Genomic DNA, 17,814 nt, shown 5'->3' with positions numbered 1-17,814 from the left:
TTTTGGGGGGGGGGGTTCTTTTCTGTCAATGAAATTAATTCTAAATAAGGGCACTCGTGCCACTACTAAAAATAGAGAAGATTTTGGTTTTTATAGCAAGTTTTTTTTTTGCTCTTTCTAGCATTAGCAAAATGATTCTGTAGTTTATGAAAATGAGAATCTGTCGCCGTCCTAGGGTGTAGTTTAGTGACGAGCCTTTTTTTTTTAGACTCATGGTTAGGAGAAATGTGACAACAAGTATCAAAACGAATCTTAAGCGAAAATGATGGACACGGAAATCCGCGGTTAGGAATTTCTTAATTCAATTTGCGGTTAAAAGACAATGCCGAACAGCTAAAACAAAAGGCAGGGGAAAATGTCTCAGGTGATTATGGACGAGAATGAAGCACAACGAGACCTGTGGTTAGGAGAAATGCATCAACCAATATTACAACGAATCACAAGTGAAAATAATGGACAACGAAATCCACGGTTAGGAATTTCTTATTTCAATTAAAATTGCTGATTTTCAGCCTACGACTTAAAACTAAAGAATATCATGATATATACATATCTCAGTTCATGCCAGAATTTGTTAATTCAATTGAAATTGCTAATTTGCCACCCTATAACTTAAAACTAAACGGTAACACGATAATTATTCCAAAGCGTAGTTTAGATACTTCAGAGGGTGTATGTAATGGAACATCCCTGATTGTTACTGAATTATGTAGTAACGTAATTAAGCAAAAATATAACTACTGGGGAAAGCCGGAGAAGAAGTTTTTCGTATGTGACGTCACGCAAAATTACACGAGGATGAGTGAATCCGAACAGCTTAAGTAAAAGGCATCGAAAAAATGTCTTGGGTTAATGATGAACCGAAATGAAGCACAACGAGATCTGTGGTTAGGAGACATGCGACCACAAGCATCACAACGATTGACAAACGGAAATGATGGACAACGAAATCTGCGGTTTGGAAGTTTTTTTGGTATCTATGGTTTACGTTTTTGTTTTTTTTCTGTACAAAAAAAACTGTCAAACATTGGGAATTTTGGAGGAGCAACAATAAAAAGAAATCCATTTCGGAATTTGCATGGGAATTTGAGAAATAACAAAGCGTTGTCAAAACCAGGTGATTTTTTTAACCTACCTTATTGTGTCTGTACTAACAGATTGTTATTTTTAGCAGGAGTATGAAAAATACTGTTCCCATCTTTTGACTGCGTCAACATTTTGGACCGTTGTGTTGACTTATAACAATACAATGACTTATGTCCCATAAATTGATGATTATTGATTATTTTTATCAGCCCCCCCCCCTCCGTTTGGCTTAACAATTGAGATCTAGTAGCGTATAAAATTTACTAGTAATTAGTCTAGTCTATTATTATAGAGTAAAACTAGACTAATTTTATACTATAAAATTAGTCTAGTAGCGTATAAAATTTACAGTTTTGGATCCCCAACTCGAAAGAATATTTAATAAAAAATAAATAGCTAGTAGACAGTTGTCTTCAATTCGTGTTAAGGGTATAAGAAAACCGATTGAAATAACCAAAAAACACAATGACAACTTTTAGCTCTGATATCGAAATATGTGTAACATGATAGCAGGGAAAGGCAGTGTTGCTTATTTAAAATGGAAACAAGGAAATGATGTTCTTTTTGTACATTACCGTGAAATTAATATTTTTATAGCTGTTTTGCATTTATCATGAAATATGTATAGCTGTTGGATTTAAAATTATTGGTCTGTAAGTAATAATTTTGTTGAGTGTTTCAACAAAAATTAAAGAGCGAAGTTAAAACTTGGAATAACCATAAATTATCCCAAATATGTTCTGCCACTCTCCTCAACCCCCCCTCCCTTAAAGGTACCTGCGAAATTTTTGCTTTGCTGAAAACTAGATACCTTGCTTAAATCAAAATGCGGGTTTAGCTGGTTCATTTTCTATAGATTTGAAGCAGATAAATTTTAAAGCAAGAAAGTCTGAATAAAACTGGTGCCATAGTAGACAAGCAACACTAAATTGATTGCTACAAGCAATACATTAAACGTCACTAATATATTGTTACTAGATGAGTCATTAATATAAAAAAAAACTTTGAACTTTAAAAACTCAATGCTGAAGATGGGAGCAAAAATCACGCTTATTTGTGGTAAATTTTGTTCCTATTGGGCTCACAAATTTCAAGTTATTTTTTTAATTGGCATGTGCTTTAACATATTAACTACATCAATATTGGTTGACGGTTGCATAAACTAAAGTTGTTGATATTACTTAATGGTATGCCTTGGTGCTTAATGCCTTGGTGCTTAAAACCTTAAAGTGGTCGTGGCAAGAGTAGTCAGTGTAGTATCAGCCGTGCCATTAGTAGATGTCAGGGTAGGAATCGCGCCTTTTGACTTTTCCTTATTTATTATGTCAAACTTATTTGCTGGAAGATTATGTTTAATTTTCTGTTAGTTTCCGTTTCAAAAATTATCTAGTATTTGAAATGCACGAAGTTAAATATGTAATTTTTACTCAGAAGTACTGTATCGCCCATCCACAGACTCAGCGTCACATATTTTTTCTATCTACATACCCAACTGTTCAATTCAGTAATGTAGCTTTGGTGATTTTTTGGAGATTTCGCCTGAGGGCGTTCCAAAATTGGAAGTTATGGAACAGTAAATATTTCGAAATTTGGTCAGATTGGCTACTGTGTCCTTATAGAGTGTACTGGCTTCGCAATTAGGGACTTTGAACCGTCTTTTATTGAATGTGTACTCATTGTGTTTTGATTGAGGGTACTCATATTCTAATTTGATTTTTTTTTTTTTTTTTGAATAATAGATGATTTGATCATTAATGGCAATTGTGCAAATAACCACTTAATGATCACGAGGGGAATGAGACTCAAAATGTCTCTGTGCACGAATTTCAGTTGGTGGAGAGTCTGGCCAAAGTTCGAAACCGGCTGTTGGTAATTGCCCTTAATCCGGGGGCTGGTTGGATTCGGTTCTCCCTGGGGTTAAGTTTTTTTTTTTTTTGCTTTTTGACCGTTCGGGTGAAACTTGGCCTTTATTGGTCTGATGCCACGCTGGGCTACGGGGTGCACAGGGTGGGGGGGGGGGTCCTGTTTTCAATTCTTAAAAGGTCATTAGATCTAAGAATGTGTGACAGAATGATCCTCCCTCATACTTCAGGATCAATTGTTGCATGCGATGATGTCGGGGAAAATAAAACAAAATACTAGGTCAATGACAATGTGTTGACTTGGTGTAAAAGTGAAAAAGATCCAAGTTCTTATTCGGTTATTATTTCTATAAGACTATATTCATTAAGTTTCTTTTTTATCAGTGCATTAATCAGATGCTTTACTTTCTTCTGTCGTTGTTCCTTTTTTATTTTCATTTTTTTTTTCTGTGTGTTGAATAAATTGTGTTTTGTTTTTGTAGGTGTGTTTTTTTTTGTTTTTTTTTTAACGGCAACAGTTGTACGTAATTTGCCTTGGTGCTCGTTACAATCTATGTTTGCTACAGTCTCAATGAAAATAACTTTTATGTTTCTCTCTCCCTTTCTTGCAATCAATCTTTTCTATTTCTTCTTTTTTTTTCTATTTTTTCTATATTTCTTCTTATTTTATTATCTGACGGATGAGAACCGACAATTGTTTCCAGAACGTTCGTAGGAACATCCACAATTAAATTCTGAAAAATAGTTTCATTCTTGACGACATCCCAGTTTACTTTCAAAATTGACTGAATTGCCGACTAAATATAGTTCAAACAGTTCACCTAACAATGATGAAGATTTTCTTTCGGAAACTGGTAATATTGACCCTTGTGCACAGTAAGAAGTATTCACTTGACCAAATCATTTTAAAAGGAAAATAATGCTTTGAGAAGACATTTATTTTATTTGAGACTTTTTCTGGCTAAAAACTATTTTATTTTAAGTTGTTTTTAATGTTTTGTATTATCTATGTAAGTAAAAATTAAATAAATTGTCTATTAAATTAAATTGTTTCAATTGTGTTTAATTATTTATATCGGGCTAGAAATTACTTTAGATTATTTTACGAATTTCAGAATTTAGATCAAGTTTATAAATTTGTTTTATTTTAGTCTGAAAAGTTGTTTCAACATTTATAAAGTTTCAAATTGTCCTGCTAAGAAAAGTTACGCTGAAAAACTGTTTTTTTGGATCATCTTGTTTTTTACGACAATCATCTTCAAATATTTCATATGCTGTTTCAAGATTGCAAATTGTTTTATAGGAAGGTCATGTTCCTGTTCTAGACTCGTTTATTCCAATTGAAGCAGAAGATTTAGTAAATCGTCTGAAAACCTCATTCTCCGATGTTGTTGTGTCCAAAGAAGGAAATATTACGAAAATTACTCTGGTAAGTCTATTTCATGGTGTGTTTAATTCGAATTTCTAAAAAAAATACGTGTGCGTATGCAAATCAAAGACTATGAGCCATTTCCTTGAGCATGTGGATTCTCTTCATCCAGACGAGACAAGAAAAAAATTCAATCGGACTTTGCAAAATAAACAATTTTGATGAGAGCGGAGCAGAAGGATGGGGGATGCCCACCCCCCCCCCCCGCCCCCGAAAAAAAAATGTTTTTGGCCACTTGGTGAAAGAAATATCCGACGCCACCAAAAGTTTTTATTCGGGTAAATAAATACCACGAAAATACTGACATGACATCTACCAAAATCTCAATCCCAGTCGGTAAACGCAGCGGTTTTACTGACTCGTGTAGTAATTTTACGGATGTCGCCACAATTTTCCATTCGGTTAAATAAAGAACATGAAAATACTAACATGACATCTACTGAAACCTCAATCTAGGTCCTTAAATGCGGCGGTTTTGTGGACTCGTATCGGGACTTGACGGACAGTGCCAAAATGTTTCATCCGGTTAAATAAAGAACATGAAAATACTGATATGACGCGTACCGAAAGCTTGGTTGGTAAATGTAGCGGTTGTATCGACTCGTCCAGCGATTTTACGGACAGCACCACAATTTTCCATTCGTTTAAATAAAGAACATGAAAATACTAACATGACATCTACTGAAATCTCAATCTAAGTCCGTAAACGCGGTGGTTTTACCGACTCGTGTTGGGACTTGACTTAAAGTGCCAAAATTTTCCATTCAGTTCAATAAAGAATATGAAAATACTGACATGACGCGTAGCGAAATCTCGACCTCGGTCGGTAAATGTAGCGGTTGTACCGACTCGTGCAGCGATTTTACGGACGGCACCACAATTTTCCATTCAGTTAAATTAAGAACATGAAAATACTGACATGATATCTACCAAAATCTCAATCTTGGTCGGTAAATGCAGCGGTTTTACCAACTCGTGCCCTGATTGTGGGGCCTGATGGTACCAAAATTTTTCATTCGGTTAAATAAAGAACATGAAAATGCTGACATGACATCTTTCAAAATTCCAATCTCCGTCAGTAAATGTAGCGGTTGGACTGACTGGAAAGAATGGGCGAAAAACTAATTCGGTAGCAACTAGTATCAGTTACTTGCAAGACGGCAAGATCGCAGTCACGTTATACAACAGGTTAGACGGTTAGTAGATTATGAGCTCTGGGTGGTAAAGAGAGCGACCTTCATCCAAGGGAACCACATGTCAGTTTCGAAATTCACAAATTACGTGAGTTCGATAATTGATCTCAAGTGCAAAGGAATATATTAATGAAAAGAATTAGATGTGTCGAGTTTAAAAACGAATTGAGCCAAAATAAAGTGTTGGGGGTGCATGAATATGTTCGACAAAGACTATCGTAAACAGATCAATGTCGCTTTTCTCAAAAACAACGAGTCTGAGCGGATTTTAGCTGCTGAGCAGGTTGTTTGCAACCCTTTGGCCACATAAGCAGCTTAAAGAATCAAATGGGCCATACATTACTGCTGAAATAGTTCTAGAAGCCTTATCTTAGAAAGGAAGGCGTAAGCAGAGAGGTGCTTATTTTTCAAGGCTTTGATTATGCAAGCAATATGTCTGGTATTCGACAGGGTGTCAAGGAACATATATGAGCCCAACTGGGAAGACAGGTACGCTAAATTCGATATATGGCTCATTAGAAAGAATCTTATTGTGGAACACACCTGCAGCAACATTTCCATTGTCCAAAAAATTTCTGAAATTTCGCAGGAACTGTAAGTTTTCTTTGTGGGTGGAAACGAAACAAGTTATTGGTTACAAACGAGCAGTTGGGAGTGCTGAATAGACACTGAAGCTTGAAAATCTTTTAATGATAAGATGGACGTCAAGGTCAGAAAGTTTGATAGCGTTGAGGACCAGCTTTGACGCTATTGTTAAAGTTCTCAAAGAGCTAATAGAACAGAACGAGGACAAGATAGTACAAGAAATAACTTGAGTTCTGCATCGGCAAGCTACCTGTTTTGATTTTATTCTGGTGCTTATGTTCATACGCCAACTCATATTGAAGACAAAGAGTCTTGCATAGAAGCTTCACACTGAACAGCTAGATCTGCTGATTTTAAAAACAAGAATCGGGTTGACACGTGATATCTTATATGCTCTCTTCCGAGACTGAGCGGATGGAGAGAAATCGAGGCATCAAAAGCAGCAGTGGAAAAAAGTTTGTTCAATAGCCAAAAAAAGTTCAAACTTAAACAACATCCTAAGCGTCCACCTGCTCGTTATTCAGAGGCAATTCCTAATTCTGGAGCTGACCCGCTGGATGACTGAAAATTGTTTTGTGCTAAGGAACCCTGCGGGGTCTTCAGAGCCCTTGTGAATGGCTTGGACGACGCAATCCATGATAAATAGATTGATAAACTCGTCTTTTCTGGAGCCAGCATACCAGAGTCTACTGGGCAAAAGGAAGGACAGCTACGAAAGCCTTTCCGAATTCACGAAGACGTTTCGGGAAAAGGACTAGATCCTGCGGAGCTCGTGTTAGAGCCATTAGCCAGGACTGAGGTTGAAAGTGATAAATTTATTGGTCGCACCATCTTTGAGACCATATTCCGTGAAGTTCATGCAGTCAAATCGATATTCCCGACTCTGGTCAGTTTGCCAATGGATTGTGAGAGAATCACCAACTTTAGCCATGACAAAAAGAAGTTTCTGCAAACTGAAACTGGTCATTACACGTTTACATACAACGTTGGAAAATGACCGTTTCGATCACCTCGTCATGCTGTGCTTTGAGACTGTTGAATCAAGACGTTTACCCTTAGCAATGTAGACTCGTATTCGCTAAAGATAACAACTGATACCAAAAACGAATTACAAAAATAGGCCTAAAGAAAGTATTCCATACTTGAATGGATAGATTAAAGCAACAAAATTGCGGGATTTTTTTCTATTAGGTGATTGCTACCAAAGAGCATGGGTAACTTAGAAGACTAGAAACTGGTGCACTATCGACAGAAAAAATCGTCAACGCCATCTAGCATCTGGTGTTATAGGAATTTTGTTTCAAGCTTGGTGGTCGCGTTTCTTTTAGAGACTGAAATCAGACATTTATTACTACACAAATTTTGCCTTATCATTGCACTGAAAAATACCAAGAAACAGCAAACGCTTGATAGCGTTGATGATTTTATTCGTGGACATTAGTGTCAGTTTCCACTTTTGTAAGTTACCCGAACTATTTAGCTGTGCTGCCAGGTGGTGCGCATTTGCGCCATTGGGGCGCTTTTTTGACTTGATTGCGCATTGAATTTTTCAAATTGACGCATTGCGCCGATTTTGCGCATGTCAAAAAAATTCGGCGCAAAGTGGGCGGATTTTGCCTTCACAATAACAGTGAAAAAACTCAAAATCTTAAAGTCTAGTGTTTACTGACAATTTCTACTGACTGATTTAGGAATCTGTCTATAAAGACAGATGGAATTATCAGAACCCCGTAGGGATTCTCATATCGCATTCCGGGCTCCATGACGACCTAAATTTTAAAATATCAGAGCGTGCATTATTCTCAGCGTGAAAAACCAGATATGGGAAAAGGGTCAAATTTCGATAAAAAAATACAGAAAAGAGTGGGAAAAGGTGACCTTTGTTCGACATAGCTCAAGCAGCTCTTTCTATCTTAAGCTTACCCATCAGCAACCTCTTCGTCGAGAGAGTGTTTTCTGTTATGAATCTTGTCAAGTACAGAATTCGAAACAGGATGCAGCTTAAAATGCTTAACTCTACTGTGACCATCCGACTTTGGCTAAATTGCCAGGGAAAGTGCTGCAGGGACTTTGATCCTACATCCGCTATGCTGAATAGATTTACATTGACATGTATGACATCAAAACAACATCCAATGAATATGAAGATGAAACTCTTGAGGAAATTTTGGGCGATATAGAAGGAGGGTTTTCTGTTTAACTTTGTTTAACTTTGAAAATGATCTTGAATACTAGTCGAAGATAAATACAATATATGATTAGAAAATGTACAAAACTAATTCGAAGTTCATTAAAATAACAATAACAATCGGAATTGTTGAAGGACCTTGCCAAGTACAATTTTGTATCATATTGTCTCAGACAATGCTTTCTTTGGCTTCTTTTTCATGACAAAAATCTCAGAACATTGTCTTTGGCCTACAATTTTATAGATAGTTGCATTAATAACGGCCGGTGTAATTTCATATCTTTGACTTGGTCGTTCTTGTCGTTCTAATTTATATTTTTAAATCTACGAAACATTTTGTTCTAATGACTAAGTTTGAGAATTTGCATCTTTTTGAAACTTAGAATTGCAATGTCATAAAGACATTGTATAAAGAAGTAAACTTTGATGTCACTTACCTAAATGATATTTTGGAGAGATGTGACCTTCAAGGATCATGCTTCTCTTTAGTTCCAAATTAGAAAATCCTATCTATTAGTCATCTTTATCAAATTCGCCTTTAACTTCCACGTTTTTGTATAACTTATCTATATTGCAAGACCAGTATACTGAGGTCTTATTTCTTTTTTTAGTTCTTTAATCACAATTTCTATTGTTGATAGGGAATAATTCAGCATATTAGCCAAAAAGTAATGTAAAATACCACATTAGATATTGGGAAGGATTTTTTTTTTTGTAATTCCCGCTTTTATTTAATTTTCTGACATACCAGAGAACTGAGGAAATATCTTTCTTGTCAAGCCAGAGACTGAGAACTGAAAATTTCGACCACAAAAGCGCATGTAATCAGTCGAAAAATGCTTTAGTTTCAGATTTCGGAATATGGTACCGAAATCTGTCAATGAAGACTGAATCCTACTAATTTTGAGTTCTAGTATTCTGAAAAGCAAAATTCACACAATTTACGTCTATCTGCTGGTAACGTTGTATCTGATTTTTTTTTTTTTTTTTTTTTTTTTTCTGCAATCATCCCTGCTAGATCTTATTCACCCTGAATTTCAAATTCCACCCAAAAAATATATAGCGAAAATACGTTTGTGGAGCATTTTCGCATCCCTTGGTGCGCTATCTAATGCCAGGCACCTGGCATCACTGCTCTGTAGTTGGTACCTTGATACCAAAGCGGTAACACACAGGGTTGCCACCGGGGACACTTTAGTGTCACATTTGACAATTTTTTTTTTTAATGGGACTTTTCGGGACACCTGACACTATTAGGACACTTTTTAGCAAAAGTGGCAATTTTTTTGCTAAGTAGCACTGTTTTACAAAAAAAGAATTTTTTAGACAAAAAAACGGAAGGAAAACTGTTAATGTAGATATGCAACGATATCTTTTTTCTGTCAGTTAAGATTCTTATCTTAACTTCGCGCGCGGCAATGCGTGGCTGCAAGAATCTTTCTGTGCGATGAAACGTAAACTTGTTTGTCTCTATCTGTGTGTGAGAAATTTTTATATTCTTATTCTGATCACTTATAAGCATAGTTGCCAGGTGGCACGCATTGGCGCCTTTGGTGCGCTTTTTTGATTTGATTGCGAAGTGAATTTTTCAAGTTGGCGCATTGCGCCGATTTTGACCATTTTCAAAAAAATTCGGCGTAAAGTGGGTGCATTTCGCCTTCATAATAACAATGACAAAGCTAAAAATTTCAGAGTCTAGTGTTTACTGACAGATTCAGTAATCTCTCTATAAAGACAGGTGGAATTTTCAGAACCCCGTAGTTATTATCATATTGCATTCCAGTATCCATTAAGAACTAAATCTCAAATATTAAAGCGTGAATTATAATTAGAGTTAAAAACCAAATGGGAAGGTGGTCAAATTTCGATAAAAAATAAATACAGAACAGAGTGAGAAAAGCTGACCATTGTTTGACAGAGCACGAGCTGCTCTTTCTGTCTTAAGCTTACCCAACAGCAACCCCTTCGTCAAGAGAGTGTTTTTGTTATGAATCTTGTCAAGAACAACATTCGAAACAGGATGCAGCTTTAAATGCTTAACTCTACAGTGGCCATTTGACTTAGGCTAAATTGCCAGGGAAAGTGCTGCAGGGCCTTTTTTTCCATTTTCTCAAAAGAAAAAAACTGAAGGTTTTTCCTATGTTCTTTGTCCTTTCGTTTTTCATGCTATTAACAAATACAGCTCCGAAAAAAAAGAGAAGAAAGTAATCTATGGGACGAGTTACAATTTTAAACAGTAAGCATCATTTGCGTTTTAGCGGGTTTTTTTAGGAGGGGGGCTGGACAATTGACAAGAGTGTAAGTGCTGCGAAACGCCGTAAATAAGCACCTAATAAGTAAAATAAAAAATTCTTTTTTATAGTTGATAACTGGCAATAGAACCGACATTTCATGTTGGAGAATTTAAAGATGCGGGAAACGACGTGGGGGTGATCCCAAGCGGATTGGAAAATTTTTTAAATTTGAAAAGCTTGTTGAAATGTGCGCAAGCGACGCGAAGCGTTGCGAGCGGCAAATTTTTGGAAAATGACACTTCTTATACAAAATTGACACTATTTTTCCATCCAAAGGGACACCAAAAAAACCTGCTGTGTGGCATCCTGGTAACACATCTTTGAGTTAAAGTTTTTCCTTTGCTTTTCTTTCACAGACCTAATGAAGTTCACGACGTAACGGATCAAATATTAAGTGCTTGGCGTCTTGTAAATAAATTTCTAAAACTCCAATTAAGTTTGTTGTTGTAGATTGTTCTGTTTGTACATTGTCTAATTCACAATTATAAAAAAAAGAATGAGTTTACAGTTTATCCAATCCTCTGAAGTTTTTTATGGTCTTTACTGCAAACTTTTAGTGGCCTGTCTAAAACAAACTTCTTTATTTTTTACAAAACGTTTTGTGGGAGAGATCTGTGGAACAATTATTTGTTGAAGTGTACTCAGTGATACTAATGATGAAAATATGAAAGAGAAAAGAAATCGGTTTCAGTGAAAAGAATTGCTTCAGTAACCCATCTTCACGTAGAGAAGTTGGTTTTCCAAATAATGTACTATTTCTTTGAAGCAACTAAATAATAATAAATAAATAGAACAAAGGATAAGAAATAACTAATCTATCTTAGATAATCGGCTTTGTCTTCGAAAAAAAGAAAAAAACATGTATAATCTTAAATTCGATTATACAAAAGTTAAACTTCAGCATAAATAGCTGGCTTTTTGGGAAGTCGTCAGCAACCCTTCCCCCTAATATTTATATTACCCTGTACAGGATATGAAAACAAACAGAAATTAGATGATAATTTTTATTTTTATAATAGAGTGCGGATTTGGCTCGGACCTTAAGAAATTTATTTTGCAAGCAGTCTGGACTCTGCACTGAAGCAGTTTAGTGTCAAAACGAGGATGAAAGAGGACTGTGGTGAAGCTTGAGCATAAATTTCCTTTTCTAACACATGATTCACTATGAGTCTGCCAGGAATATGATTGTCTAAAGGCCAAAATCTGGAAACCTAAAAAAACTACCTGAAGAAGAGCTTTTACCCATTTTATTTTGAAAAGAATGCTTTTTCCTATGATATTACATTAAAATAATAAAAGTAAGATTCCCGGCGAGGGGAGTCCATAAACTAATAAAGATTCGAAAGCTTTCAATTGATAAAAAAATAAAACCTGCAAAAAACTCATTGATTTTTTTTGCAATTGATTCAAAAAAAAATTATTGATAGCAACTTTGTCCTCTTTGGAGCAAAATCGATACTCAATTCCAGAAAATGGTAGAAAACGCCACTTTCCAGTGGCTTACTCTTTTTAGTCACTTCAAAATGTCACTAGAACTTTGAATTTCGTTCAATTAACCCCAATTCCAACCTTCTAGGCAGGGGCGTCCCGAGGCTCATTTTATTGAGGGGGTGATCTTCGTAAATTTTACCGAATCGCTATGTGATTTAAGCCGAATTTTCTGCAGAAAATCAAGAATTGTGCTAAATTTCGGCTGATTTGCTAAATTTCTACCGAAATTCTCGCCTTGGGCGAAAATTTTACCAAATGCCAAAAAAGTTGGTGGACGTGGCTCGCCCCTCCCCACCCCCGTCGGGACGCGCCTGCTTCTAAGACCATTAGTTCGATACGATCACTCCTGTAAAAAAAAATGTCTACAAAAAACCCGCTTTTATAATCTTTTTTCTGGAAAAAAATGCAAAATTCCGTATTTTTGTTGATAGAAGCTTCCAACGTCAATGAATAAACTGATAAAAATTCGAAATCTTTCAACTAATAGGCATTCCACTTCTACTGCCATGCATATTTATTCCAGTTGGTCCACTGTTGTTTTGCCCTGTTCCGTCTAAGGATTAAATAAAAAAAACAAGTTTTTTAAACTGAAAGTAAGGAGCGACGTTAAAACTTAAAACGAACAGAAATTATTCCGTATATCAACGGGGCTGTCCCCATTATAACCCCTCGCTCTTAACGCTAAAGTTTTTTATTTTTTTAAAAACTAGAATTTTGAGACAGAGTCAAACTTTAGCGTAAAGAGTAGGGCGTTGAGGAGGGGACAGCCCCTTTCATATACGGAATAATTTCTGTTCGTTTTAATGTCGCTCCTTACTTTCAGTTTAAAAAACTTGTTTTTTATTTAATTTCTGATCGTTTTTTAGTTAATGCAACTTTTATTTTGGCTCACCATCATTGAATAAGTAAACAAAATTGGCATAAAAATTTAACTATTCTTTTTGCTAAATGGGTGTCTTTAAATTTGATTCTGACGTAATTTACATTTTTGCAGATATGAGCTTGAAACCTATGCAATAGGATTTTTTGATACGCTGAATCTGACGGTGTGATTTTCATTAAAATTCTTTCACTTGTAGGGCATGTTTCCCCCCTCTTTTAAAAAATCAGGTAAATTTTCTCAGGCTCGTAGCCTTTGATGAGTAATACTAAACTTAATAAAATTTACATATTTAGAATTGGCATTATAAGCCCATTCTTTTTATATATTTATTGACATCAAAATTCCGTTTTTAAAAGTTTCGGTTACTATTGAGCCATATCGCTTGTTTTTTTTTATTGTTTTTTTTTTTTTATTTCGTATATGTTATTACGTATATCAGGGGGCTCTCCCCTTGGTCAATAACACGCTCTTTACGTTAAAAGTAAATTTTTTTTTTAATTCACAAACCCCTGAATCACAAAAGCCGTTTAATTAGAATAGATAGCTCTTTTGAAACCACTAAAAAAAACTGTAGCGTAAAGAGCGAGGTATTGACTTGGGGGTGAACCCACTCATATACGTAATAATGTCTGTTCGTTTTAAATTCTAATGTTGCTTCTTACTTTCAGTTTAAAAAACTTGTTTTTTTAAATTTAATTTCTGATCGTTTTTTAAATAATGCTTGGAAATCCGGCGCCCCCTTCATAGAAATGCCCCTACCCCAAAGAAACATCCTCCACGGAAATATTCTCCCGAGTAGCTCCCTCCTCCAGCCCCCCACCCCACCAGAAAAAAATCCTTCCTGAAAATGTCTGTATACTTCCCAATAACCAATACAATATGTAAACAATGGGCAAAGTTCATAACTTGAAGCCCTTCCCCCGGGGACTGTGGGGGATTAAGTCATCCTAAAAGGCATAGTTAATAGATTTTCGACCATGCTGAACAAAATGGCTATCTCAAAATTTTGATTGGGTGACTTTGAGAAAAAAGATGAGCGTGGGAGGGGGCCTAGGTGCCCTCCATTTTTTTGGTCACTCAAAAGGGCACTAGAACTTTTAATTTCCGTTCCAATGAGCCTTCCTACGATATTCTAGGACCACCGGGTCAATATGATTAACCCTGGGGAAAAGAAAAAAAAACAAATAAACATGCATCCGTGATCTTTCTTCTGGCAAAAAATGGAAAATTCCACATTTTTGTAGATATGAGCTTGAAACCTCTACAGTAGGGTTCTCTGATACGCTGAATATGATGGTGTAATTTTCATTAAGGTTCTATAACTTTTAGGGGGTCTTTCCCCCTTTTTTCGAAAATGAGCCAAATTTTCTCAGGCGCGTAACTTTTGATGGGTAAAATTAAACTTGATGAAACTTATATTTTTGAAATCTGAATTAAATATGATTCTTTTGATGTATCTATTGGTATCAAAATTCCGTTTTTTAGAGTTTCGGTTACCATTGAGCCGGGTCGCTCCTTACTTACAGTTCGTTACCACGAACTGTTTGATTCAAAAATAAATCTGCATTATATGTGAATTGAGGCATGTTTTAGAAATTCAATCCCTAAAAATATTTACTTTCTTTGGCCAAGGAAAACATGAATCCATCACATTGATATATTTTGGCACCAGTTTAGGTGCCAAAATATATTCTTAACTAATTATAATATACTTTTAATATAATATATTAATTATAATATACTAATTAACTAATTATAATATACTTCTTAAAACAAATTAATATCTTCAATGTTTGTATTCGTCTTCTCCTTCGTAAAGATCTACTGTCATTAACTTTCAATAGAAAGGTTAATTCGCATAATTTAACTGATTGGTAATTTGATTATACATAAGTAACTGAAGCATTCTATTCTAAGTATTTCAAATATAGTTCAATGGAATATAGTTTATAATGATGGTATGTTAGATAAAGCGTTGCTAGAAGAATAGTGAACAAATCGATGCTCACACTTATAGAAAAAATAATTAAATTATTCATATGAAGAGTAGTGCTTACAGTTGTCCGACACATAGAGAGTGGGAGGGAAAATACGTTGCATTTTCTAGAGAAATGTGGAGGGTTAAGCGATTTGAGAAAGAAAGTTTGTGAATGAATGAGAGAGAAGAGCTGTTTGTGGAAAAATGGGTAGTTTAGTAGTAACAGGAATCTGGCACCGTTTAATTGTGTGAGAATGATCAACCATGAGGGTTTTATATGATGATTTTGTTTTTGAATGGTGTTTTTGAATTAGTGTTTTTGTTTTTGAATGGTGTTTTGAATTAGTGTTTTCGAATGGTGTTTTTCCTCTTTAATTGTTCTCTTCAATTTTTTAATTGATTCTTTTAATTGTCCTTGTTGGGTTTTTTCTTCTTTTTTTGGGACCATGGCCCTGCTGGGTCTTTAGTATAAAATATATTGTACAATACTATACTAAACTATGTAGTCTATCAATATTTTTTTATTCCAGTCAACAGATGATGCGGCAGTAGTAGTTGACGGAAGCCGAACTGCCATTGAATGTGAAAATGCTACTGTGAGAAGAAAAGTTACGGAAAGTCTTCTTTCGCTATTTAACCAGAATTAAGATTTTAGGGTAAATATATACTAAATCATATTATTCAGTTAAGAATAAAGTGAATACACCATTCGATGCCTTTTTTTATGCTGATTACGAATATAAAAATCATTTCTATCGGAAATGAATTTCAGTCCCCCCCCCCCTATACATGCCAATTCAGGGTGTATATTTCTACATTAGGGCGGGGGAGGGGCAAATTTTGTTTCTGATGTAAATGGGAGGTAAGTTTAAACTTTACCCCCTCCCCCTAATGTAGAAATATATACCCTGAATTGGCATATATAGGGGGGGGGGCTAAAATTCATTTTCGATAGAAATGATTATAATATTCGTAATCAACATAAAAGAAAGGCATCGAATGGTGTATTCACTTTATTCCTAACTCAATAATATGATTTGGTAAATATTTACCGATTTTAGAATCTATTTTGTTGTCTTCAATAATTAGAAAACAACGTGACCACTGTAAAAATATCGATGTTATTTCATTATGTTGGTATTTAACATGTGTTTCTATTTTGTAAAAACATTGGATTATTTTTAAAAATGTATAAAAATTCTAGAAAAATCAATCTGAATTTTTAATTTAAAAAGAGAATGGAAGATAGCTGGTGTAATTATGCTGATAGCACCCAAACCACGAAAGATATTGAAAGATGGAGTTAGAAGCATTTCTTACTACCAGATAGACTTTCTTGTTTCTCAATACATCTCAAAATAGCAAACGTAGCTCAATATATTGAGCAACGGTTCGAAAAATATATATATTTTATTCTCATGATTCAAAATTATTCTGCATTGATTCCACGTTTCAAGCTTGATTAGTTCAGCTTGAATGGCCACAAAAATAAACGCGAAAAACAAGGGCCCAGGCTGATTTTTTTGGATTGGTAGATTCATAAGGTTTTTTTTGCGTGATGTATTAGTGAAAATGTAAACAAAAACTGCACTCAAATCAAGATTGGGAATTGCCCCCCAGCGTATAAAAATGGTAAATATTGTACTCTTAGTTTTGCTCTTAAAAAGTACACTAAAATTAGAAATAAAATTTGAACAAATGACACGCAAAATTTCAGGCCAGACAAGTAAGCTAAGTAAGGCTGTTCGATATCCTTTCCTCTGCTTTACACCATATCTCTTAATTTTATGGCTTTTCCTATTCTATATCTTCCTATCCTATTCTATATTTCTTTTTCATATAATTTACCTTTTGTTTGTGTTCTATCATAATTGTGACTTCCTAAGATGTTACTCCCCCCTTCAAAATTTTATTGTATTAATATCTGATTAAGTATGTACACAAGGGGCCATGAGCCTCTTCCCAAATGTAAAAAGTAACACGAGTTCCTGTTAATTAGTTTATTTTCCATATAATTAGTCATTTTTGTTTCAAAAACTTTTGTTATACATGCTTTTTACATAACAGTTGAATTATATATCTAATAGCTGGAACATTGACAAAAACTGATACAACAAGATGTTTTTCTGCTGTAAATATGATAAAATAATGGGTAAAATATTACTTATCTTCTTTTGGTCCATGATTTGAGACTGAATAAGCCTCCAGGTTCTGACATTTATTGTATTCACCAATTTTTCAGCCGACAGCGTTATGCATAACCAAATACTGCAAGGCATTCTCGAACTAGGTTTGACTTTGCTCGTGCAAGCTTATTGGTCCGTATCCAGGGGACTAGCCCCCTCCTCCATCCCCCTCCAGCCTCCAAATCTTTGTTAGGGGATTGGTTATCTTTTAATAATTCAGACATTTTTTCATTTTCCCCCTTCCCCCGAAGTCAATCCCTGTATATGGGCCAAGAATAGAGGTAACCTATTTTCTATGTGGTTCATTGAAGTTTTTTTTTCTTTTTAAACTGCTTCTTATTGCATACCCAGTTAATTCAATTCATGGGTGCCCATAAGCTGAATTCTATGGGAGGGGGGCTTAACTGGTCCAATGCTGTATAATAGAAATCTCAAAACAAAAATATAAGGCAGCATCATTCAGCCAGGGGGATTGGGGCTGGAGCCCCCATCTGCTCTCCCCCCCATATGGGGGCCCATGATCCAATTTAATCCTCATTGGGAGAGGTTATATTTACGGAGTTGTCAATTTTAACTTAATGATGTTTCTTCGTATTTTTCTGCAAAATGCTTTTTATTACGATTTCAATATTCAACGTA

General features: G+C 35.2%; 1 protein-coding gene across 2 annotated transcripts in view; it reads left to right on the top strand.

The window, feature by feature from the left end:
• IntS9 (integrator complex subunit 9) overlaps positions 1-15,697 on the top strand; it is a 118,376-nt gene extending 102,679 nt beyond the window's left edge. For both annotated transcript variants that reach the window (XM_089101047.1, XM_089101049.1), the window contains 2 exons: positions 4,252-4,377; positions 15,520-15,697. In XM_089101047.1, the coding sequence (XP_088957173.1) occupies positions 4,252-4,377; positions 15,520-15,636 (243 nt within the window). In that variant the 3' untranslated portion in view covers positions 15,637-15,697. The remainder of the gene's footprint in view (positions 1-4,251; positions 4,378-15,519) is intronic.
• Positions 15,698-17,814: the final 2,117 nt, after the last annotated feature.

Source organism: Artemia sp. Qi Xiang Cuo, chromosome 15, assembly GCF_049724085.1.
Source record: "Artemia sp. Qi Xiang Cuo chromosome 15, ASM4972408v1, whole genome shotgun sequence".
Lineage (NCBI taxonomy): Eukaryota > Metazoa > Arthropoda > Branchiopoda > Anostraca > Artemiidae > Artemia > Artemia sp. Qi Xiang Cuo.
This window is presented reverse-complemented; position numbering and strand designations above follow the sequence as displayed.